Below are 25,400 nucleotides of genomic sequence, written 5' to 3'. Positions count from 1 at the left end.
TACACTGACGGATACGAATTCTAGGAAATAAAATGATGATTGAGTTCGAATCTCAAAGCAGGAGAGTGAAACTTCTTCCATATCACTTTAATCATAGCGCAAAAATGATTCAATTAAACACCTGATTTATCTCTCCACGAAATTGAAACAGTAAAATTGACACCATTATGCCGAATTATGCAAATTAGTCCGATTATCGAAATAAATGCAAGAGCGTCCCCTTCAACTGCTACTTCATCATCCCCTTCTTCACCTTCCAGTTCACCTCTGGCGTCGACCCCTACGCCATGAACTTCCGCTTCCTCGCCGGAGACGTCGTCGCCAAAATCGCCGCCACCGCGGAACCCTAACCTCTCCAAATTCCCCGAGCTCGAGCTCCCGACTTGGCCGACGAAGGTCTGCGTGAGGGAAGAGGTGGAGATGCTGAGAGAAGGCACGAGCTTTGCTGCCGCAGCGGCAGTGGTGGATAATGTTGTGCATTACAGCAAAGGAATAGCAATTGGTGAAGCTTGATCGCAGATTTGGAAGGAGAGAATGAAATCCGCCATATTTAAATTTCAGAATATAATTTCCAAAAATACCCTTGGCCTATTTTGTATTATTAAAATAATTAATATTTGTTCCATTAAGATGTGTGGCTGAGATTTGTTCTCTAGTTATACACTTAAGATTAGTTATATCTTGATCACTAACATATATATATATATATATATATATATATATATATATATGGTAGTGTTAAACTCCTTTTCTCCCCTTAGATTTAAGTTCCGTCTTAATCTGGACCGTTAAATCTCATTCATCAACGGTCCAGATGATCTGCATTATTACACTATAATGGTGCATTATTAATCGGTGTGCATTATTCAACTGGAAATCTGCATTATTACACTATAACAGTGCATTATTAGTCGGTGTGCATTATTCAACTGAAAATCTGCATTATTAAATGACACGTGGCATCAATCTAACCGTCGGATGACAAAATCTATATAAGGATGTATTCATTTCCTTTTCTCATATTTCCTCCTATTTCCTTCTTAATATCAGCCATTAGATTAGAGAAATGGACGGTCAAGATCAACATTGGGTAATTAATCCCGTGTTGCATTATTGGTCCTATTTTGTGCATTATGAGGGTACAATAGTAATCTAATAATGGCTGGAATAGGAGATGCGATACTTTGTTGAATTCTGATCTTGGGAGTATAATGCGCAGTTTAGTTTCTGTAATGCATTATATGTGATATATAATGAACAATTATCTTGACCCGTTTAATTTAACTTATGTAGTGTTTCGATGTTTGGTTCACGTTTCTTGTTTTCCCTAAGGGTTTAACAAGCCTAGGGGCTAGGGTGTAGTATGTTCTAAGTCTAAATAACGTTGTCCAAATACACGCGCTGTAGTAATTCATCTGGGGTCGCACATTCATAGCATGTAGGTTTTTTACTGATATACATAATGTACATATTATATAGTATAATGCGCAGTTTAGTTTCTGTAATGCATTATTTGTGATATGTAATGAATATTTATCCTGATCCGTTTGATTTAAGTTGTGTCGTGTTTCGAAGTTTGGTTCACGTTTCTTGTTTTCCCTGAGGGTTTAACAAGACTAGGGGCTAGGGTGTAGTACGTTCTAAGTCTAAATAACGTTGTCCAAATACACGAGCTGCAGTAATTCATCTAGGGTTGATTAACCCATATACACAATAAACCAAATAATGCACATATGTAACCTTCATTGAGTTGATTAACCCATATACACAATATCTCTCATAATGCATAATGTACTGCAGATAATGACAATTAGATACTACATAATGCACTGCCTAAACCCAATAATGCCCATATGTAATCTTTACTGTGTTGATTAACCCATATACACAATATCTCTTATAATGCATAATATACTTAGATAATGACAATTAACAGCTACATAATGCAATGCCTAAACCAAATAATGCACGTATGTAATCTTCACTACGTTGATTAACCCATATACACAATACCTCTAATAATGCATAATATACTCAGATAATGACAATTAACAGCTACATAATGCACTACCTAAACCAAATAATGCACATACGTATATTCCAATAACAACAATTTGTTAGTAATGTCTACGTACTATACCCTAGCCCCTAAGCTTATTAAACCCTTAGGGGAAACAAGAAACGTGTGTCAAACATCATAACATGGTACATCTTATTCGTATGCATTGCAGTTCACATATTGTGCATTATATAGTTAATAACATCCATTACTCGTGACAATTTGGTGAATTATTCGTATCGTTTTATACTTTGTTATTAATGCGTACGTACTATACCCTAGCCCCTAAGCTTATTAAACCCTTAGGGGAAACAAGAAACGTGTGTCAAACATCATAACACAACACATCTTGTTCGTATGCATTGCAATTCACATATTGTGCATTATATAGTCAATTATATCCATTACTCGTTACCATGTGGTGCATTATTCGTAGCGGTTTACAATTCATTATTAATGTGTACGTACTAAACCCTAGCCCCTAAACTTATTATACCCTTAGGAGAAATAAGGACCGTGTGCCAAACAACGAAACATTGCAGTTCACATATTGTGCATTATATAGTCAATTATATCCATTACTCGTTACCATGTGGTGCACTATTCGCAGATACCAAAATGTGACAGTTCTTTTTCCGCCAAATGTCAATAATAATCCTGTAATGCATACAGCCACCTTCTATAATGCAACACGGAACCAGTTTTATAGAATCAATCTGATTCGTTGATGCCTTAGATCTAACGCGTAATATTAAGAAAGAAAAAGGATCTAAGAGGTGAAAAGAAGAATAAGGCTCCCCTATATATATATAGGGGAGCGTTATTCTCCTTTTCATCTCTTAGATCCTTTATTCTTCTTAATATGAGCCGTTAGATCTCATTCATCAACGGTCCAGATGATCTGCATTATTACACTATAATGGTGCATTATTAGTCGGTGTGCATTATTCAACTGAAAATCTGCATTATTACACTATAATGGTGCATTATTAGTCGGTGTGCATTATACAATGGAAAATCTGCATTATTAAATGACATGTGGCATCAATCTAACCGTCGGATGATAAAATCGTGGGGCTGAGATCAAGAAGGAAAAAAGAGAAAATATGCAAAAAGGAAATGAATACATCCCTATAATATATATATATATATATATATATATATATATATATCTATAGTCCCATTATTCACAAATCCACTCTTGAAGACCGAACCACCGAACCATACCAAATTAGGGTTTTTAGATTTAGTTTTTCATGTATGAGAGGCACAAATTTATCAATTATTTTCGCCTTCATCACGAGACTATTTTAATTCATCCGAAGGTAAATAAGTCATACTAACATGTTACGAAGATTTAACTTCATTCCAGTAGGTTTTTACTTCATTCCAGTAGGATTATTACTTCATTCCAGTACGTAAATGCGGTTTCGCCGTCGCGTGCCGTTCTTTCTCTCTACAATATCTATCACCACCGCCACAACGCTGATATGGTGCAATAAACACATGGAATGATGTAATAAATTATTGGAATGAAGTATGTGTAGAAGCATTTGAAGTCCTACTAGAATGAAGTAAAAACCTTATCCAATGAAGTAATAACGTTTCTGAATGAAGTAATAAACGCACTTGAATAAATTGCATTTTTTAATGTAAATAAAGTAAAAACTCAGGTTAATGAATTCAAATGAAACATATGTTGAATCATTTCAAAACCTACTGGAAGAAAGTAAAAACATGTTGTAGTTTCAAACTATTACGTACGGAATGAAGTAATAAACCTATACAATGAAGTAAAATTGGCTTGTAATGAAGACCGAAAAATTTACACAGCAGCACATTTCATCAAAAAAACTAGATCTAATGACTCAGATTTGGTCTCTAGTTCGGTCTTTAAAATTGGTTCGACATTGATCACAACTCTATATATATATATATATATTGAAATTTATGTTTTGCCAATTGTTTTTTTTATGTCTATGCAGGCTATGATTTTCAAGCGGACTTAGTTACTAGCATACATATATACATAGTGAGATAAATGAGTTTGTAGAGCCATAAATATCCAGAATCATACATAAAAATCGCGACCCTAAACAATCCCGGCCGTCGGCTAGCTCTCGCAAGGTCGCCCACTGTCCGAGCTACCTCAGATGCTGCTAACCGCAGCGTCCCTAGCATAGCTCGCGATCGGCCTAGCACGCGTCCGCACCATCGGCTTAACCCCGAGCGGGCTGTTGGCGCTGATGGAGCAGGTGCCGGCACGCACGTTGCAGACAGGGTAGTCGTGGGGGCAGCAGCTGCTGTGGTCCTTGCAGCACGAGGCGCCCTCGAGGGGGCAGCATCCCCACTCGAGGCACATCCCGAAGAACTGGAAGATGCAGCAGCAGGTCTCGCTCGCGGGGCACGTGTAGTACTTGCTGCACGTGTTTGGGGGCGCCACCGGGGCAGGCGGGGCTGGTGGGGCCGGTGGGGCCGGGGGCGGGTTGGCCCTTTTCTTGATCGGGTAAGACGGCTCGACTGCGATCCCGCAGAGACCTTCTTTCGCCTTCACGTTCCTCTGCATCCTCAGGTACCCTTTCTCCCCCCACGAGCTGCCCCACGAGTTCCTCACGATCCAATAGTCCATCCCGTTCTCGCTCCCGTACCCGACCACATTCACGCCGTGGTCCAAGGACAAGCCACATGACCCTGTGAAGATACCCTGAAGGAAAAAAAAACATAAGTGTCTGTTTCACTTCACCAATACACTACGTTTTTGAGCCATGTATACTTACTGACTGATACAGCTGGAAGTCCCACCCTCCGGCTTCGATGGCCACAGCCACTGGCTGGCTGGCGGCCGCCTTCTGCAGCGCGGCCTCATTGTTCACCGGAACATCTTCGTAACTGTCAATCGACACAACTTTGGAGTTTTTCTGCAATGAATCAACAAAGAAGTGCAGTTAGATGACTGCTCTCTCAATCAAATAGTACTAGTTTTTACTCAATTTACTAACCTTGTTCTGATTGCATCTCCCGTCCCTGCCAGTGTATGGATAGTCCTTCTCAGAATCAATGCCGCCGTTCTTAATGATGAACTGGAACGCGTAGTCCATCAAACCACCATTGCATCCGGCATTGTAGGAGGTATCACAATCCACAAGCTCTTGCTCCGAGAGTGAGATCAAATCGCCAGTAACAATGGCGTTTACTCCTTCCACCGCAGCAATTGTGGAGAAAGCCCAGCAACTCCCTTCACAATTCCAACAAGCATCAGATTGTTTAATTGTGAAAAATTCTACTTAATCAATAATCAAAGGGAACAGCTTCTAGACTCTACACAACAATATTTGGATGATTCGTCCTAATCAATAGGTAATTAAGTGGACCAAAGCTACAAAACGTTTTAGGTCCACAAAATAAATGATAGTACTATCATGCAATGGTAGGTAAGCATTAGTGAAGAAGATATTTCTCTATGTGAAACAATTTCACAAACACAAACCGTTCATCTTCAATTAGGGGGAAATTCATAATCCACACGCAATTTTTCCATCCACCACCATCAAAATGATCTCCTCCGCAACTTAATTTACAATACCAAATAAGTAATCCACTACTAATCACTCCAAATTCATAAATAGATCGATATATCAACTGAACATTACCATAAACATCACTTTGCTAAATTATGATTTACTGAAACCATCACTCATTCATCAGTCAAAGCAACAAATTAACACAGTGAGTGTGTGTGTGAGAGAGAGAGTGTGTGTACCGCAGCTGCCTTGGTCTTTGACATCAACGACGGCGCCTTTCTCTCTCCAGTCAACGGAATCCGGTAAGGCGTCGCCGAGCTTCGGCGCATAGCGATCGCTCTTCACGCGGCGGCTGCGGTCAGGTTTGGTTCCGAGATAAGCCTTCCGGTACTCGTCGTTGGTGAGATCGGCGAACCGGTTCGGTCCGAGCCTGTAGCTCCGGTTCGGAAGCGCGTTCTGCTCGTCGATGTAGCGCAAGTTCTCCTTGAAGATCTCGAACCGCCTCTCGCTCTCCCCCAGAGCGTTGTAGGTTTTGCCGTGATCCGCCATCCACGCCGCGTGGAGCGACCTCACCTCGTCGTCGGAGCGCTGCCAGACGATACGCATGTCCGAGGCGAGAGCGGCTGCGGAGAGAGAGAGGAAGAGAAGTAGAAGAGGAGAAGCCATTGTTGATGGTGTAAGGAACTGTGGAGAACTGAAACTTTCAAGTGTTTATATAAATTCCAAAAAATAGAATTTCTTTTTCTTTTTTGTTAAAAAATTAAAATACTGATATTATTGGATGTAGTTAAACGCACTCCAAAATTGCTTTCCACGCCCTGAACACTTTTTCGCAGAAGGCTTTGCTGGGCAAGTTTTGGTGTGTGTAAATTAATTATGGGCTGCGTTTAGTGTTTCAAGGGTGGATGAGGTAAAATGGTAGACGACAAGTGGTAAATATCAACCATAGTATCACTATATCAACGCTACCACATTTATATTTGTTATCAATGATTGATGAATAGAAGGCCACGTTGAGAATAATACACATGGTGAAAATGCAAATGACTAGTCCATTTCATATCAAATGATTCAAATTTATTACGGCCGACTATCCAATCCGACATAAAAATCTAATATAAATGCGCAGAAGAATTATAATTCGATAATTTCGGGTTGAATCAACATAATTCATTGAAAATAATATAGTTTTAATAATTTTAGTTCATTTTAAAATTATACTAATATTTTAATTTTATTATTTGGATTCGTGTAAATCATGTTTAAAAAATAATTTTAATTATGTAATCATGTTTGTATCGTAAGTGTGTTGTTATCTTGTCGTGTTAATTTAAATTGTATCGCATTGCTATTGTGTTTGTGTCTTGTACAGAGTATGTTCGAGTTTGAAGGTAGCAAGTTGAGTTTATATTCGGATTGAGAATTTTTTAACATATCAATTTCCGGCTGTGTTGTTATCAGATTGACCTGGCACAACTTGTACGATTTGGTAGCCCTAAATCTGGTATTTTACCAATAATGAGATATTAAGTGCTTAACTTGTTTATTTAAGGAGTTAGAGTACTACCAAATGCGTGTAAGATTTGACATGTTCTAAGGCCACCCGCAACGCGTTACGCGGGTGGCTCGAATCCCGTCCCTCCGTGACGAGACGGGCGCGGGACGTGTTGCAGCGTCTCGTCTCGTCCCTAGCCCGCCGAGACACCCGTCACTCTGAGACAGCGCGCGAGTTGTCTCGCCACGCGCTCGCGCGACGTGGCGCGCTCCGGTGCGATGCATGACGCCCACTTGCTGGCCCGCGAGTGTGTTTCGTCACGCTGACGCAATAATTCATTTTTTTAAAAAGAATTGAATTTTAAAAAAAATTTAATTTCGAAAACGGTATTATTACCATTTTTTGATCGTTTTCTAATTTTTTTACTCTATAAATACTCCTATTTCATCCTCATTTCACACAAAAACACACATCTATTTTTCTCAAATCATCTCTCTTTCCACTCCAAATTTCATCTCAAATCAACTCTTTTATTCATTCCCCAAAGTTAATCGATCTAATGGATCCATTTGAGCAAAGACGTCGAATAATGGAAGAATCACTTGAAGAAGATTGACGCCGGGAGGCGGAGGAAGCCGCGCCGCCCCAAAGACGCTCCCGGACTTACATCCATCGTAACCGGGAGGAAGCCGCCGCAAGGTTAGTACGCGACTACTTTTGCGATAACCCGGTTTGGGGAGATACCTACTTCCGTCCCTCCGTGACGAGACGGGCGCGGGACGCGTTGCAGCGTCTCGTCTCGTCCCCAGCCCGCCGAGACACCCGTCACTCCGAGACAGCGCGCGAGTTGTCTCGCCACGCGCTTGCGCGACGTGGCGCGCTCCGGTGCGATGCATGACGCCCACTCGCCGGCCGGCGAGTGTGTTTTGTCACGCTGACGCAATAAATCATTTTTTTTTAAAAGAATTGAATTTAAAAAAAAAATTTAATTTCGAAAACGGTAATATTACCGTTTTTCGACCGTTTTCCAATTTTTTTACTCTATAAATACTCCTATTTCATTTTCATTTCACACACAAACACACATCTATTTTTCTCAAATCATCTCTCTTTCCACTCCAATTTTCATCTCAAATCAACTCTTTTATTCTTTCCCCAAAGTTAATCGATCTAATGGATCCATTTGAGCAAATGCGTCGAATAATGGAAGAATCACTTGAAGAAGATCGACGTCGGGAGGCGGAGGAAGCCGCGCTGCCCCAAAGACGCTCCCGGACTTACATCCATCGTAACCGGGAGGAAGCCGCCGCAAGGTTAGTAAGCGACTACTTTTGCGATAACCCGGTTTGGGGAGATACCTACTTCTGTCGCTGTTTCCGCATGCGGACACCGCTATTTCTCCACATCGCCGTCGCCGTTTGGGGAGAGTTCTTCCAAGAAAGGTTCGAAGCCGTCGGCCGTCCCAGCCACACGACGCTGCAGAAATGTACTCCAGCAATCCGTCAGCTTGCGACTGGACAAACGGCGGATGTGTTCGACGAATACCTCCACATTGGAGAAAGCACTGGGAGAATGTGCTTGATCCAATTTTGCAAAGGCGTCCGGGCAGCCTTCACCGACGAATTTCTTCGGAGGCCAAGCACGACAGATTGTCAGTTTCTACTCCACCTTCACGAAGAAGTGCACGGATTCCCTGGGATGCTTGGCAGCGTCGATTGCATGCACTGGCAATGGAAGAATTGCCCTGTGGCGTGGAAGGGGTCGTACACGAGCGGCCACAAAGGCACCCACCCCACCGTTATACTCGAGGCCGTTGCCGACTACCGCTATGGATCTGGCATGCGTACTTCGGGGTCCCCGGATCAAACAATGACGCAGACGTGCTCCACCAATCCGACCTCTTCGCCGAAGTTTTGGATGGTAAAGCACCGACCATCAACTTCATCGCTAACAACCGGCGGTATAAAATGGGGTACTATCTTGCCGACGGCATCTACCCGAAGTGGCCAACCTTCGTGAAGACGTGCAACAAGCCTGTGAACGCAAAGCATGCTCTTTTTGCGCAGAAGCAGGAGGCTGCTCGCAGGGATGTGGAGAGGGCGTTCGGGGTTCTCCAAGCGCGCTTCAACATTATCAAAGCCCCGGCTCGTACGTGGTTTATGGAGAGTATGGTCGACATCATGTATACGTGCATAATCTTGCACAACATGATTGTCCAAGACGAAGGACCTGAGGCGGGAAATTGGTTCGACCCTGAAGCCACCAGAAGCTCTACCGCAAGTAGTCCGCCTCGCAGTGGAGTGCATCCGTCTATACAAGAACGGTTGTCTATTCGGGCAAGGACACGTGACTCTACCGCTCATGCCCAACTCCAAGATGATCTAATTGAGCACATTTGGGCAAAATTTGGCAACCTGTAGACGCACATCATCGCCGTTCTTCTGCTTCTTTGAGCTTTAAGATTTTGAATTTAGTGAGAGTGAGCGAAAGAAATTAAATTATGTATTTTTCATTTTTTTGGATTTTTAATTATGTTTTTTTTTTTTTTTAAAGAATTTTATGTTGTAATTTTATTTTATTTAATGAAATGTGTTTTTATTAATTGAATTTGTTGGAAATAAAAATAAAAAATGAAAATGAATGAATAGTAATTTAAGAGATGGTTAAGAGGCGGATAAGAGATGGTGGGTTGCAGGTTCTGTCCCTTAGTTAAGAGATGGAGTAAAAAATACAGTGGGGGCCCAAGAATAGTAATTTAAGAGACGGTTAAGGAACAGATAAGAGACAGTGTTGCAGATGGCCTAAAGGTTCATCGATCTATTCTTATTTTTTGGTGATTAGCTGACTTAATTGAATAAATACAAATATATTGAATTATTCTAATACAGTAATACCACCTTATTTTCTTCATCCGGAACCTCATTTTGCGTCTAAGTAAGCTACATGGATAAATAGATGGATAAAAAACAACTCGAACTTTGATCTATATATCATATATATATATATATATATATATATTAATTTTTTAATAATAATATTTTAAGTATTAAAATTAAATGAAATTAAATATATAAAACAAAATGAACATACTAACGTCGACTAAAGCACATGAATAAACTAACCCCCACTCCCCAAATAAAGTACACGGGCTAAAAACATAACAATAATAATAATAATAATAATAATAATAATAATAATAATAATAATAATAGCACTAAATTAATAGTATTAATAATGATAGTAGAATAGCTAATTTAGAGTTGGAGATTTAGACATTTTTCTAAAATGAACATTCAAAACTGAATAAGAATATTTGAAACGAATGAACAATTTGATCAACACAAACTTACTGCAAATCATAATACTGAAACACAACTAAAGCACTATAAGAAACATTCAAATGAAAACAAGCAAAAGATTAGATAAGTTTGATATAAGGAGATTGTAAGTAATTTTGGAAATCCGTGAAATTCAAATGAAAACAAGCAAAAGATTAAAAAGGAAATAATGTAGTTATTATAGTTACTTTTGTCTTAACTGAGAGGGTTGGATTCTGTAGTTTGGATATTGCTACTGGGCTTTCGAGCTCACTCCCCCTCTTTTCCCCCCTGCAGGTTAGAGTCGATACTATGTCAGTGGTGTTACGCAGCTTTGCATCTTTGGTGAGTCACTGGTGGTCAACTTGGTTTAGTAGTTGTGGCATGTTGTGTAATAGTTTAATCTTTAACCTTCTGCTGGATAAATGTTAAGTTTTTAAATGTAATAGATTTTAATTGTGTTTATAAGCTAAAAAGAAAAAGGAAAATTTTAGCACGGTTTTTCGATACTGAAACGTGACATCACTTATTCAGTGGGTTTACCTACCGGGTAAGGGGTGTTACAAGTTTTGGTATCAGAGCCTAGGTTTAGGTGGTTCTGTATAAAAGTGAGTTAATAAAGTGTGTAGAAACATGCCACATAGGAATAAATGTCTGTTAGTACCGGTGACTCGATGCCGCTGCCTAGGTCTGAAGTGGAATGAAGTTAACAAAGTACGGGACATAGTTTCCCGTGTGACCGAGAAAGATGTTATATGGGACTGGCCACCCCATATAGCTCGAATCTCGGTAGCGTCAGTGTGTGTAAAAGACTTAAAAAGTGCAGGGAGGGTGTGTCTGAAAAAAAAAATTATAAAAAGTGTGTCCTAATGAAAGAATGAGATTAGCCTCAATTATATTATTTGATAATATGTCGAAATAAGTATGTTAGTAACGATTATATGGAAATAGTTGAAAGGATAAGACAAATGTGAATACATAATGATACGAATCGATAATATCAATAAGATATGGAATGAAAGTTCTATTATGTGGAAACATTGAATGATATGAAAGCATACGATGATAAACATTGAAATGAAAATGTATGAAACTATATAGGGCACTATACGAATAAGAAATAAATGATATGATTTGAATCTGTGTGCCCTTGAATGGGTTATATGTGTGCTCGATATCGAGCTATGTGATGTGAATGGAAGTATGAATTCTGTATGGATTATATGTGTGCTCGGAATTGTGCAATAGGAAATATGATGTGATGTGATGTGATAGAGATATAATCTAAGTAAGTGTACATGATATAAAAAAATGTGATCTGATTAGAAATGTGAACTCCGTAAGAATTATGTGTGCGCTCGAAGACGAGCTAAGTGAATATGGAAATTTAAATTAGGATTTAGATATGAAATGGAAAATGAAAATGGGTGCTCTAAGTGAGCTATAATATATATGAAATGATATGTCTAAAAATGTGAGTTTTAAATGAAATAAATATATGAGTTTGAAATTGAACTATATGAGGAAAAAGGGGTATTATGCTTGAAAGTATGGAATCCAGTGAATCATATGTGTGTTTGGCAGAATGTGAAATGTATTGATGACCAATACATGGAATTTGAAAATGAAGGTGGTATTTGACATTTATGTGAATCGTTGTTGATTATTTGGGAGATATTGGAATTTTGCAGTGGATGATTAATTTGTCTGGATGATTTGTGTTTGAATTTGAATCATGTTGGTTTTTGAGCATGCTCCATTTTAAGGGAAATGCTGCCCAATTTTTGTTAGAAACTAATGGAACTTATGCGAAAATCTGTCGGATAATAAAATTTAAATACGTATGCGATATAGTTTTGATAAGTATGCTTATGTGTATTAATGAATCTGTCACATGATGGAACCAATAATCTTAATATGAACTTATGTGGCATTATATGTGAAAGTTGGATTATGTGATTATAAGTGCAATTTTGTGACTTGATGTGGAAAAATGAGGATACGCTACGAATAGGAAATGACGTAATGACATGAAATGGCATAAGAGAAACCATGACGCTTCTAGGAGTAAGCAAATCCGATGGAATTTCGAGGACGAAATTCTTTTTAGGGGGGTTGAATTGTAATGCCCTAAAACTCACCTTAGACGGAAAAGTGAATTTCCGGTGCTGTAAATCGCCGAAATTAGGGTTTCCGACGAATAATTCAAAATAAATAACAAAATAAATTCTGATAATTCCATAAATCATGGAATACTGAAATATAAGTTTTAAATAAGTGTTAGAAAGGATATGTGAGCAAAGAATTGAGTTTTAATGAGTTTTAGTACGTTTTTTTAGAAAAGTCGCCGATTAGAGTTTTTCGGCGAAATTGCCGAGAAATATTAGGAATTTCCATTGAAAAATAATGTATATGGAATCTAGAGATCAAAATAAGTGTAATGTGAGTAAGATTGAGCAAGAAATTAGAATTAAATCGGTGCTCGTATAGGAAACGTGATAGAAGGGCAACATGGTCTTTCTAAATGAATTAAACTAATTAAATGTCCTATACTAAAAGTGACGTTTTTTTTTAAGTGTATTAGGCATGAGATGACTTCATTTTTTTAAGTGGGAAAATATAAAGAGAATTCTAGACAAATTATATAACAAGTGGCTTAATAAAAAGGTGCCAAATGGCAAAACCATTTCCATATAATAAAATAATTGATGAAGACTACATTAAATATAAAAATTATCTTCTTCTTCCTCATATTTTTCTAAGTAAAAAACGTCCACCATGGGGAAGGAGAAACCGTGAGGTCCCAAGTGAGAACATCTCTAATTTTCCGTCGAAACGTCGATCCGATAGCGTAAAACCTAATAAATCGAGCGAAGGAGCCTATAGTGCGTTTTGGACACAAAAGGAATAGACCTAGAAGATAGCGAAAGGTAGGAAGGTGAATTAGGCTTATATTCATAAGCCTGCGAGGTAGCGTATCCTCTCTATGGTTTTTGATTCCCTCGGTTGAGATGATGTGTGATATAATGTGATTATATGTGAGATGTTAATTAAATAATGTGCTTATATATGCTTATGATTTGATATGTGAAATATGTCTGAATAGATTATGAAAAGATATCTGAATGTATATGAAAAAGAAGTTATCTGATAGGTAGACCTTGAATAAAATGAACACAAAAGAATAATATGTAAGGTTATAAAAGTATATACTAAATGATGAATTCGATACGAATGATTATCTAAAGGGATATTTGGAAATGTAATAAATGTGAAAAAGAGATTTGAAAGAAAAATATGAAATAAAACGTCCCGTTTGCTTGGTCATGTGTGTTGGGTACAATTGGCATGCCATAGGACAGCAGCGCTGCATTCTCTGTGATCACTCGTCTTCTGGATAACCGAAGCGATGATCGTCTGTTATCTGATGGGCCCCTATCTGATCTGTCTGATCTGCACCCTAATGGGTGGTCTGATTATCTGTCTGCACCCTAATGGGTGGTCTGATTATCTGCCTGCACCCTCATGGGTGGTCTGATTATCTGATATGCACTGTGCGGAGTCCTCTCGAGGGCAAAATCCGCGTCTGTATCTGATTCTGTTTCTGATCTGGTCCGTGTACCCTGCCTGAAACCAAGCAGATATCGGGGCTATATGATAAGATAAAATAATATCTGATGACTTCTGAATAAAAGGATCAGTAATCTGTAATCTGTGATATATGATAAGATAAAATAATATCTGATGACTTCTGAATAAAAGGATCTGTAATATGTAATCTGTGCTATATGATATTATAAAATAATATCCGATGACTTATGAATAAGAATATGTAATCTGTGATATATAAAATAATATCTAATGACTTCTGAATAAGGATCTGTGATCTGTGATATATAAAATAATATCTGATAACTTGTGAATAAGGATCTGTGATCTGTGATATATATAATAATATCTGATGACTTGGGAACAATGATCTGTGATATGTGATATGTGATTTGTGAAATATGATATATGATATGATTGTTGATTGGTCTTCACGCGGAGGAAATGATATATTATGTTGAACGGTCCCCGCTCGGGGTAATTAACACGGAAAAATTGTATATGAAAATAAATGGTAAAAGGAGAAAAATGTGATACGAAATAATATATGATAATCTGTGAAATCTCTGAAGAGACATAAGTTAGAATAATTAATATATGATGATCTGTGAAATCTCTAAAGAGACATAAGTAAGAATATATGAAAAAAATTGTATGACGAAAATACAGATAAGTTTGATATAAGGAGATTGTAAGTAATTTTGGAAATCCGTGAAATTCAAATGAAAACAAGCAAAAGATTAGATAAGTTTGATATAAGGAGATTGTAAGTAATTTTGGAAATCCGTGAAATTCAAATGAAAACAAGCAAAAGATTAAAAAGGAAATAATGTAGTTATTATAGTTACTTTTGTCTTAACTGAGAGGGTTGGATTCTGTAGTTTGGATATTGCTACTGGGCTTTCGAGCTCACTCCCCCTCTTTTCCCCCCTGCAGGTTAGAGTCGATACTATGTCAGTGGTGTTACGCAGCTTTGCATCTTTGGTGAGTCACTGGTGGTCAACTTGGTTTAGTAGTTGTGGCATGTTGTGTAATAGTTTAATCTTTAACCTTCTGCTGGATAAATGTTAAGTTTTTAAATGTAATAGATTTTAATTGTGTTTATAAGCTAAAAAGAAAAAGGAAAATTTTAGCACGGTTTTTCGATACTGAAACGTGACATCACTTATTCAGTGGGTTTACCTACCGGGTAAGGGGTGTTACATTTAATATTGCCATTGATTGGTATTTATAAGTATGAGAAATAACGACCTTTTGTTGTATGAGTATGCGGATTAACCGAAAGGTTGTAAAGTAAATTTTGAGATTATTGCTTCAATTGCCTTCCATTTCATTTTCCAAAATTTACTATACATTTATTCGTTACTCATTTCATAGAAATACAATGGCGGAAATTATTGTCATTCATTTTCCAAATTTTGATAACATTTACGTAACGCTTAGTTTTTAATTTTTGGGAAATTAAAAGGTTTAAAATTTTTAATAATAGGTGAAGAAAGTGAAAAAGTTTTGAGGAGTTATCTTCTATTCTTTGGATTATAAATATATGACATTTGGTAATTTATCCACTCACATATTTTTTTCATCACGTTTTCACTCCCTCCATATTTTCCAATACTCTTCATATTGTTTAACATGAAGTTATGATATTCTTTTTATTTTTTTCTATTATTAAAATTTGTTTTAAAGTGATTAACAAAGTAAAATTGAACTGGGACGGAGGGAGAATTTTTTTTATTTGGCTCATTTGTTGGTCAGATGATTATATTTTAACGTTAAGGGTTTAGGATTTAAGTTTCAAAGTTTGGGTTTTTAGTGTATTAGGGTCACTATATTGCAATGTAATGAAGCTCGACTGTGATAAAGTATAGTACTAATTTAAATGGATATAGAATACAAAAAAGATTACACACAATTTTGTGATAATATTATTCTGCGTCGGCGCGTTTATAATTCAAAATACAATTTTAAAACCGTTTTGTGGTTTGAAAAGCTATTGTCCAATTTTAAAACTTGCAATACTACCAATTTGTTTTCGGAATCAAAACTTGATCTTGTGCATTATTATTTAAATAATGAAGTTACAATTTTGTATTCGTGAGGAACACAAAATTACTTGATTTTTTAGTATAATATCATTGATAAAAGCTATACTATTTAAAATGGGTACATAAGTACTACTCCAAAATAAAATAAATTAACTCAATATATACATGTAAAATAATCATGCATCAAATAATAAATTAATTAAAATGTACATTTTAAAATAAATCTTATCAAATTAGTACTGTAGTACAATGCATTCAACATAAATTCGTGGATTAATATAATTAAAAATGTTGATGATTTAATAAGAACGTGATATCATCTCTATATTTTGAATTGTTTCATAATAAAACAATCACGGAATTAGTTAGAACTAATATATTTACATTTTAAATTGTATAACATAGTAAAGGGGAGTTTTGGAGAAATTTACAAGATTGCCATTTAATTTTAAAAAATTATATTAAATTAAAAATGTATAATTGAAGGTCTAAAAATATGTTTGATTAAGTGGAGTGAGTGAGAGGTTTTGCTGTGTCATTTAAATTTGGTGATATGGGGAAATAATTAGATTACCTTCCATTTTAAATCAATTAAATTATCTTGATTTGTGGATAATTAAATCATATAGTAAAACACCGATCTTAATTTATAATAATCCAATATCTACACTACATAAAACAAATTAATTATATATGTAAACAATTAGATATTAACAAATTCAGTAAAAATTGGTAAATAAATCAACACATGACATTACTTTATTAATATGATAATTAACCATTGGTGACAAAGTGAAAATATAGTTTAATTTATTAGTTTTGAATAAATTTATCGTACACAAATTTATTAGAAAGTAATTAGGACGCACGGGTCATTTTAATTTCTTCATATTTATTTCATTATACGAAATAAAATTTGTGAAATGATAAAAAAAAAATATTCGACATCCTCTTACTTTGGAGTATATTTTTTCAATCACATTAACCCCACATGGCCACTAGAGTGTGTTTAAATACTAACTTTTCTTAAAAATGTCAATACGATCACATTAAAATTTCAACATATATTTGTGTTGACATTTTAATAAACTGTCTTGACATTTCAATATCAGACTTAAAATTAAATCATTTTTTAATTCTGTGAAAATATGAATTAACCGTTGAGTTATAAATGTAGGAGCAAGTTTACGTTGCAATAATTTAAGATTGCATTGTGGAGACACTTCCTAGTCGAGCTTCATTTCATTGCAATATAGTGACCCTATACACTAAAAACCCAAACCTTGAAACTTAAATCCTAAACCCTTAACTTTAAAATATACTCATCATAACGAACAAATGAGCCAAATATCAATAAAATTCTCCCATCCGTCCCAGTTTAATTTTACTTTGTTGATCACTTATTCTATTTTGGGGGTTTTAGATCTGTATTCGATATCTTACATTGGGTCGGCCTACTTGATAATCCTTACTAATAGTAGAGGTTTTTTTACCTGAATTTTGGCTATAAATCTGACTATATGCTCATATCAAGAAAGTACAATTTTAATTAAAAAACATGATGACATTCTGTTTTTTTTAATTTTTGTGCAAATCTATACATATATAAAAGAGAGTTTTGGATCAATAAGAGTGGCTGGATCGACACATTTGAATCCTAAACCATAAACACTAAACTTTGTACTCTAAACCATAAATACTAAACCCTGGACCCTATTAGCTTCTAGATTTGAGATCAATTAGAATGGCTCGATACACTTGAACCCTGGATCTAAACCGTTACCTTCATCTCAATTATATGGAGATATGTATTAGTATTAATTTTCATAAACTTTCTCACTTCCGCTTTGCCTAATTATCATAAAAACAAAAAAATATTATTATGCATGTTGAAATATGCATAATAATATGCATTTGCTGGACTGTCTCTGTGAAACCTTCAGTTCATGACGACGATAGCACGTCTGAGGCAGCAACACATGAGAATCACCGCACTTTTTTTCCACCACGGTCATTACAATTTTAATTAACAGAATTGGTATTTATAGAAAATTTAGTAGCTTTTGGCATTCTAATTCCTTTTATATTCTTCTTTATTGACTCTTAGTGATTCCAATTTAATTTATTATAAATTAAAGTAGTAATAAAATGGCATAGAAATTTTTAATCATTCTCAATGGAATTTTTTTTAATCTGAACCAAATGGATGTAGAAGTTCAACCACTACTTATATTATTAGGTTTTAGTGAATTAAATTTAATTCCAATTGTCACTGTCTTCCATTTATTAAAGAAATACGTTGTTAGTTGCTATTAGAATTCTCCTAATCACACGTTTACATTCAATCATATGTTTAATCAGTCATTTTATCTTTAATCGTATTAATTTTTAACTTAAATGGTATTTCCATAAATATACAAAGGTGAAATGAAATACAATAATAAGTAATTGACTTCCCTTGGTAACTTAATACCATTTAGACGGTAACGAATTTTTCAGAAGCCACTTGTCGTGTAATTTACAATTATACACTACACTATTGAAGTTATAGATATAGATTTTATTATCAGCTAATATTTTATTTATTTATACACTCCCGTGCTATGCACGGGCTAAAATATTTTCAAAACAATAATTAAAATTATTAATTAATTAAATTAAATAAAAAAACAATGCTATACATGACACGTACTCCATATGACATCAAAAAAAAATTATGCACCGGAAAAATCACTTATTAAATAAACTCAAGAATATTAATTAAAATATTTTGGATTCCTAACACAAATTGTAATCCATATACAACTTGATATTTTTTATAGGCACAAAATAAGAATATAGAAAGATATGAAATTAAAACACTATAAACAATAAAATTAAGGTAATGAATGTTATAAGAAGTGAAAAGCCAAAGGGCTCCCCATGATCACATTCCATTACTCACGCGTCACGCCATTTGATGGAGTGTGATGACAATAGGAGTAAAACTAAAATTAAGGAATATGGATTGTTAATGAACTTACTATTTAGGGTATTAGTTACTGGTATTTTAGTTTTAAATGTTTATGTAAATGAGTTATAATTATTTGACCTTTCAAATAATAAAAATAATTTTAATTGATATATAAAATTTTAATTAAAATGACATTATTTTAAATTTTTTTAAAACTCCCCTTTTATATATGGAGTTATAATTATTTGACCTTTCAAATAATAAAAATAATTTCAATTGATAGATAATTTTTAATTAAAACAACATTATTTTAAAATTTTCCAAAACTACCATTTTATGTATGTATATATAGATATATTTTAAATATCCAACAATAATAATTATTTTACAAAATTATTTGAAAAATAAGAACATTTTGAAAATAAAAGATTTGTTCACACTTTACACACTTGCATCTTGAAAGCGCCAGCCGTTGTTAATTTTATTTATTCTAATTTCAAATGGTTAATTAAATTGAGTATAATTCAATAAGTTTTGAAATAAATTAATACGAACATGCATGTTGGTCACAACATGGTTGGATCTCGATTATAGAGAATGTGGTCATCGATAAACAACATATACTTATATTATTTTAAAAATTATAATTCTTATTCTGATTTAGTTTTATTTTTGAAAGGCCATGATCCATATAGTTCAAATTATGGAAAAATTGAGTTTTAATACAAAAATGTTTAAAAAATGTCCAAATTTATAGTATTTGAATTTGATTAACAAAAATGATAATCTATAAAAATTTAATAGTATTTGAACAGTATTCAAAGGCTATAACAGTCTAACAACATTTCCATAAAAACAACTAAAATAATTAATCGACATGAAATACATGATAATCTATATTTTTCAAGAGTTAAAAATTTGATTGAGAAAATTAATAAAAATAGAATAAAATATAATTATTTTTATACACAAAATTTGTTAGTAAAAATAGACAAATTGTACTATTTGTTTGGACTTTCTTAAGAATTGCTTTTGTGTGGCTTCATATATGTATATCGATATGCTTATTAGAGCGTAGTAACTGGAATTCTTATTTGTATCTTCTCATTACCATTGTACAAACAGCGCGGTAATAAGTTGGTGTAGTTTCCAAAGCATTTTGTTAATCTCTGTTGACTTGTCCTTTTATTACAACTCTTGTACAAACATGCTAATAATACATACATTCAATACAGATCTTGAAGCTCATTTAAAAATATTGAAGCCTTTACAACCCGGCTGTGCACATTCACACACAAATGGAAGAAAACAAATCGATCTTCATCATCTTCGGAATGACGCCGGTGGTCGAGGGAAGAGCAAACATGGCTGTTTTTGATTGCCTGTGCTCACTTTAAAATTCGCTATTTATCTTTTTTCTTTATCTACTTGTGCTTGCCATTTCAATACTGCATCCATTTATTTATATAGAGCCAAGATGGGGTAGATTAAAAGTTTTAGCTGTAATTCCCAAAATAATAGTGCATGCGTTTCATGCTCAATTGGAGTCCGTTGGCTTTCTATAATCTTTGTAATTAATAATGGCTTTTTATATTCATGTTCAATTGGAGCCTTTTAATTCTAATACCTGAAATAATAACGTAGGAGTATGCGTTTTATATTCATGTTCAATTGCAGCCCCATTTAGCTCTAATGGCTAAAATAATTATGCATACGTTTCATGTTCAATTGGTGGCGTTATGGCAACATATATATATTATATATTATAGTGTTTATTCTTAAATATCTAGATTATAGTATCTAAATTATATATTTAAGCTTAAATGGTAATTCCATAAATACCCCCAAAACTCTCCCTTTATATATGTATAGATTAAAATTGATCTACACAAAGATCCAAAGTTCGAAATTAAAATTATCTCTTATAAACCTAAAAATCTGTCTAGTTTCCTTCTTCGACTTAAACTTGCAAGTTCAAAACGGTCCCCACTTTTTTGTAATTTGATTGGTTGACATGATTTGTTGAGTCGTGTTTGGAAGAACAACAGGGACATGAGATCAAATTTAGTATTCAAAATACATATAAATATCATAATACGAATATACCATCCAATTAACATATATATATCTACACAAATATCCAGAGTTATGTATACACGTCATAGTATGAAGTATGTGGTCTGTAATTATATTTTTTTATTAATAATAAATTGGTAGTTACAATTATCCTGTTATCCTTAAATATCTGAATACATTTTTGATACTGAAATTTTTGTCAGTACTCACATATTTGTTTTTTAATGATCAAGTAGTTAATCATATATACTAATGTGACGAAGACAAGAGGTGAGGGAAAAAAATATTGATATAGATTGTGTTGAGTCTAATTTTTGGTGTAAATACATACCCCCTATAATAATAGTAGTATTCATATATATGACATTTTCTTGACCTTTTAAATATTTTCTATTCTTCATTTTAATATTTTATGCTTCCACTCTCAAACTAATTTTTTGAAACATGTTTCTTCATTTCTTTCTCTAGTTTCAGCCCTGGCTAATTCTCCAACCTCTAATAATTGGTCTTCATGTTAAGACTAACGATGATATTAAACAATTTCCACAAAATTAATAATAGAAAAAAGGTAGATTCCACAATTTGACGACTAAGGATCACCTATGACAATTCCTAATACATCACCTACGATACACACAAACATGAGTGATGGAGCCCCACCATCACTTATTATATTTGTGTGTGTAGTAGGTGATGCCGTTCCACAAGCTCAGTGCATACATCTCATCTCGTTGTCTCGCAGAAACTGTTTGAGCTCAACAGTAGTGTGGGTTTATTAGCCTACGGTCGAATCCAAGATATTGTTCCACAAGACTCACCACAGAATTAGCTAGGTGGTCTGCTCCTTCTTGGCTCGATGCTTCAGCGTACACTCTTACCACATCTTCAGTTCCCGAAGGGTGTATGAAACATCTTCCCTTCGGGTATTTATCTGAAAATAAGAAGAGTCCGAACGAGAAATTAATCATCATGAACACCCTCAGTACTTATGAATGTTTATTCAACATTATAAGAAGATTGAAATCCAATCTATCAATCCATTTTATTATAAACATATATACAAACAGATAAACTTGACAATCAATAAGTGTTAAATGGCCTTGCAATTAGAAGAAAATTCTTCTTCTGATGAAGGATGGTTCGAGCAATAAGGTGGAGTAAACAATGGCTATTGTGTTGTATCCGCTGTAAAACTTCGATATCAAAAGGTGGTATTTAGTTGTTGCCAAATCGAAAGAGATAAAGCTGCAGGGTGGGTCGTTGCAAAAGGAACTTGCTCAGGAAAATTGATCCACATAAGTTTAAGAAAAAGTTTACTCTACATTTTGCAGCATTATACATCTCACAGATTTTATCCCCTTTGCAACAAAATTCAATTATGTGGTAACATTTTGCAGGAGACACTTGGAAGCAAACAAATGCTTCAGCTAAGCAAGTATTACGGTGAGATTCAGATTGTGTTGCGAGATAAACAAGATAAACTTACCAGTTTCGGCATCAATAGCTTCTTGTATACCAGCAGGGCTCACAACTTTAGTCTCTGCCTTCTCAGTAATAACTGCAGTTCTGTCAACAACCTTTACCTGAATAAGGGAACGAAGATTGTAAGCCACATGATATTACACGAACGAACAAATTTAGGCTTTTGTTGTTTTGAAAACATTTTCCTATGAAAAATATTGTGTTTTCGAGTAGGAGCCTTCGATTTTCTTCTATTTCACACTTAAACAAGGTAAATTACATTGAAGAATATATGTAAGGGGAAACACTAACCTTAAGTTGTCTACTAGGTAAATCTTGATAAAGTTCATTCCATTTATGGATAGACCACCCCATATGTTTCAAGATAGCCTCCACTAAGAACAGCCCGCTTAATGCATCTCCAACGGCTTGATTAATCAATCTGCTTACCGCCAATAATCTCAAAGCAGCCTTGTGTTGATCCGAATCTGGTAATAAAACAGAAGATTTGCTTTATCAGAAGCAAGTGAGCACATAATAAAAGGTAACAAAAGAACTCACTTCACCTTGTGATGTTGATGTAAGTTCCTGGTTTTTCATCTCCAACCACGACAAAAAAGCATCTGAAAACAAGACGGTTCCATGCCCATTGGCCTTGAAGTAAATGCCAATATCATACTTGGCAGGTACTTGACTCCTGTTGGAGTCATAACAACTTCCAGTCCCATCTGCTTAAGGTAATCAGTGGATGCACCATTGGCATAAGCTGTTTGTACCACACCAAGAGAAGCTTTATAGAAATTGCAAGCCTTTCCATCAATGGGTCCATTGAGAATGCATAATTGCTCCTTGAGAAACAAAGCAAACAGAGACAATATTTTATCCCCATCAACTAGGTCAATCTTATTACTATTTGATATTACATAGAAATACACGAGCCGATCAGCATCACCATCCAAACTGGCACACCTGAAACACTAAAACCGCACAAGTTCAGGGTCTCACGCTTCAGTCCCCATTAACAATTATTGAAAACGCATGGTTTACTTACTAATGGATTAGTAAGGAAGATAGCTCAACTCATGCCAGCATCAGCAGGGCCAAAATTGCGAGGAGCCATCTTCTCTTTCTGCACATAGTCAGCACCTACACCTTCAGTAAGTACACCACCACCACAATTGCGAACACCAACTGTCAAATAACCCAACCTTGTCTTCAAATTATCAAGCTTTTCTCCTCCCACCCCATCAGCGCCATCCACAACCAGTTTATCACTTACATTTTGGGTGCTATCTCGTTGGGGGATATAATCCAACAAGCACCTGGGATGTGACATACAGACTTAAATGCCACCTCTGACAAAAAATCTCAAAATCAGTCCGATTGTCACATATGAATACTTAATACTAAAACTATCCTAAAGGATGTCAACATTTGGTCATAATAATTGAGTTCAGTCGCTTCAATGCCCTTATTTTTTGCACCAACCATCCAGTGCAGTTGAGGAGTTGTCACGATTCCCATATCTTAGGCAGCAGTGTCCATAAGTGAAGTTATGCCCTAATAAAAGTTAATCAGCTTGCCCCCATAAATACTTTTGAACTACAAAACCATAGGTCGAACAAAAAGACTAACTAGCTAGAGTCTGATATGAAATCAAAACACAAGGGCAAGTTTGGTTTGGAAACTTCTCGAGGATAGATATCGAATTTCAGTAAAAAACAAAGCAAAACAAAAACAATAGATAGATATCCAAATGCAGCATTATGTTAGATGCTCACAAATAGACCACTGACCACAGGTGATTAAGAATTATAGAGTACTGCATGAATATAGTGCAGAAAAATGGTAACAATAAAACAGAGCAGTACTTGTTTAGCGGCCACGAGAAGAGTCTCCCCGCTGGGCCGAGTATCTCTTCCCAATAAAACTTCCGCTGCATGGGCTCCTTCAAGTGTAATGTTTTCCTTCTTAATGAAATCATCCAGCAACTGTTTCACAATAAGCAAAATAAGACATGATTATCAAATGCAAATACATCCATCACAAAGCCAGCATCTCACAACCGCCCAAACATCGATTTCAGAACTAGCTTCTCCCAAATCAAAACCACGAGATCACAAAATTTTTAGCAAAAAAAAAACCTTTGTGCATCTTAATTTATTCCCAATTAGAGCTCGTCAATCACAATTACTATGATTTAAATATGACATGAACTAGTTTAAGAAGCATCAACCACAAGAGGTATATCCAATTGAATCAGGAGGGTGAGCAATCGAACCCGGAGAAGGGATTGGGGATCTGAGGCATTAGCCAGAGCCATATATTATACTATATATTGAATGATTATCTCCTTCTAGCTGATCATATAATTTTTTCTATTTCCTTTATCTTATTTTTAATTGATTTTAGCCTTTTTTCACATATAAACACACACTGATTCAATCTCTTTTTTCAAAAAAAATAGTAAAATAAAAATGAATGTGGTGCTGCAAGTATAGTAGTAGCTAGTTTTTGGATGACTTGTAGCACCGAAATGGCCTTCTTCCACACCAATTTTGTTATGCAAACTCCTCGTGAAGATACTTATCTATTTTAATCATGTTTTTAGATGATAATTTTGAAGTGAATACGATGAAAAATAAGATAAAGTAACGGTGTTAATGTTTTTAACGGAACGTACTAATTTGAATCACTAATCAAACTTTTTGTATGATATATGATAACTTAAAATTTTTTGTACTAATTTGAAACATTAATGAAACATTTTGTATGAAAGGTATAATTACCTGTGAAAATTCTATTGCATTATTCTTCAAAAATTGATGAAACCTATTTACATGGAGTCGTCGGGTGGCCGG

The 25,400-nt window shown here is 35.1% G+C and overlaps 2 protein-coding genes, 1 long non-coding RNA gene and 1 pseudogene across 6 annotated transcripts; 1 reads left to right on the top strand and 3 right to left on the bottom strand.

Annotated features, from left to right (window-relative positions):
• Positions 1–3,969: 3,969 nt before the first annotated feature.
• On the bottom strand, positions 3,970–6,273 carry LOC121762388 (low-temperature-induced cysteine proteinase-like). The gene is made up of 4 exons (XM_042158256.1): positions 5,820–6,273; positions 5,059–5,294; positions 4,837–4,977; positions 3,970–4,763 (listed from the first exon to the last, which is right to left on the bottom strand). Exons 1-4 carry the CDS (start codon positions 6,244–6,246, stop codon positions 4,209–4,211), a joined length of 1,359 nt encoding a protein of 452 aa, XP_042014190.1. The 5' UTR covers positions 6,247–6,273; the 3' UTR covers positions 3,970–4,208.
• Positions 6,274–12,624: 6,351 nt separating this feature from the next.
• LOC121761899 lies at positions 12,625–15,136 on the top strand. The gene is made up of 2 exons (XR_006042123.1): positions 12,625–13,322; positions 14,938–15,136. It is a non-coding gene; the product is annotated as an uncharacterized LOC121761899 (long non-coding RNA).
• A 6,469-nt stretch (positions 15,137–21,605) lies between these two features.
• LOC121762235 lies at positions 21,606–23,558 on the bottom strand (annotated as a pseudogene).
• On the bottom strand, positions 23,369–25,094 carry LOC121762224 (phosphoacetylglucosamine mutase-like). 4 transcript variants are annotated; one of them, XM_042158040.1, is made up of 5 exons: positions 24,821–25,094; positions 24,411–24,530; positions 23,748–23,861; positions 23,591–23,668; positions 23,369–23,508 (listed from the first exon to the last, which is right to left on the bottom strand). In XM_042158040.1, exons 1-4 carry the CDS (start codon positions 24,847–24,849, stop codon positions 23,620–23,622), a joined length of 312 nt encoding a protein of 103 aa, XP_042013974.1. In that variant the 5' UTR covers positions 24,850–25,094; the 3' UTR covers positions 23,369–23,508; positions 23,591–23,619. The 4 variants fall into 4 exon arrangements, with proteins under 4 accessions (XP_042013974.1, XP_042013972.1, XP_042013973.1 ...); XM_042158039.1 differs by having other exon boundaries at positions 23,376–23,516; XM_042158038.1 differs by having other exon boundaries at positions 23,591–23,861.
• Between the last annotated feature and the right edge of the window lie 306 nt (positions 25,095–25,400).

The sequence above is a fragment of the Salvia splendens genome, chromosome 13 (genome assembly GCF_004379255.2).
Source record: "Salvia splendens isolate huo1 chromosome 13, SspV2, whole genome shotgun sequence".
Taxonomy (NCBI): Eukaryota; Viridiplantae; Streptophyta; class Magnoliopsida; order Lamiales; family Lamiaceae; genus Salvia; species Salvia splendens.
This window is presented reverse-complemented; position numbering and strand designations above follow the sequence as displayed.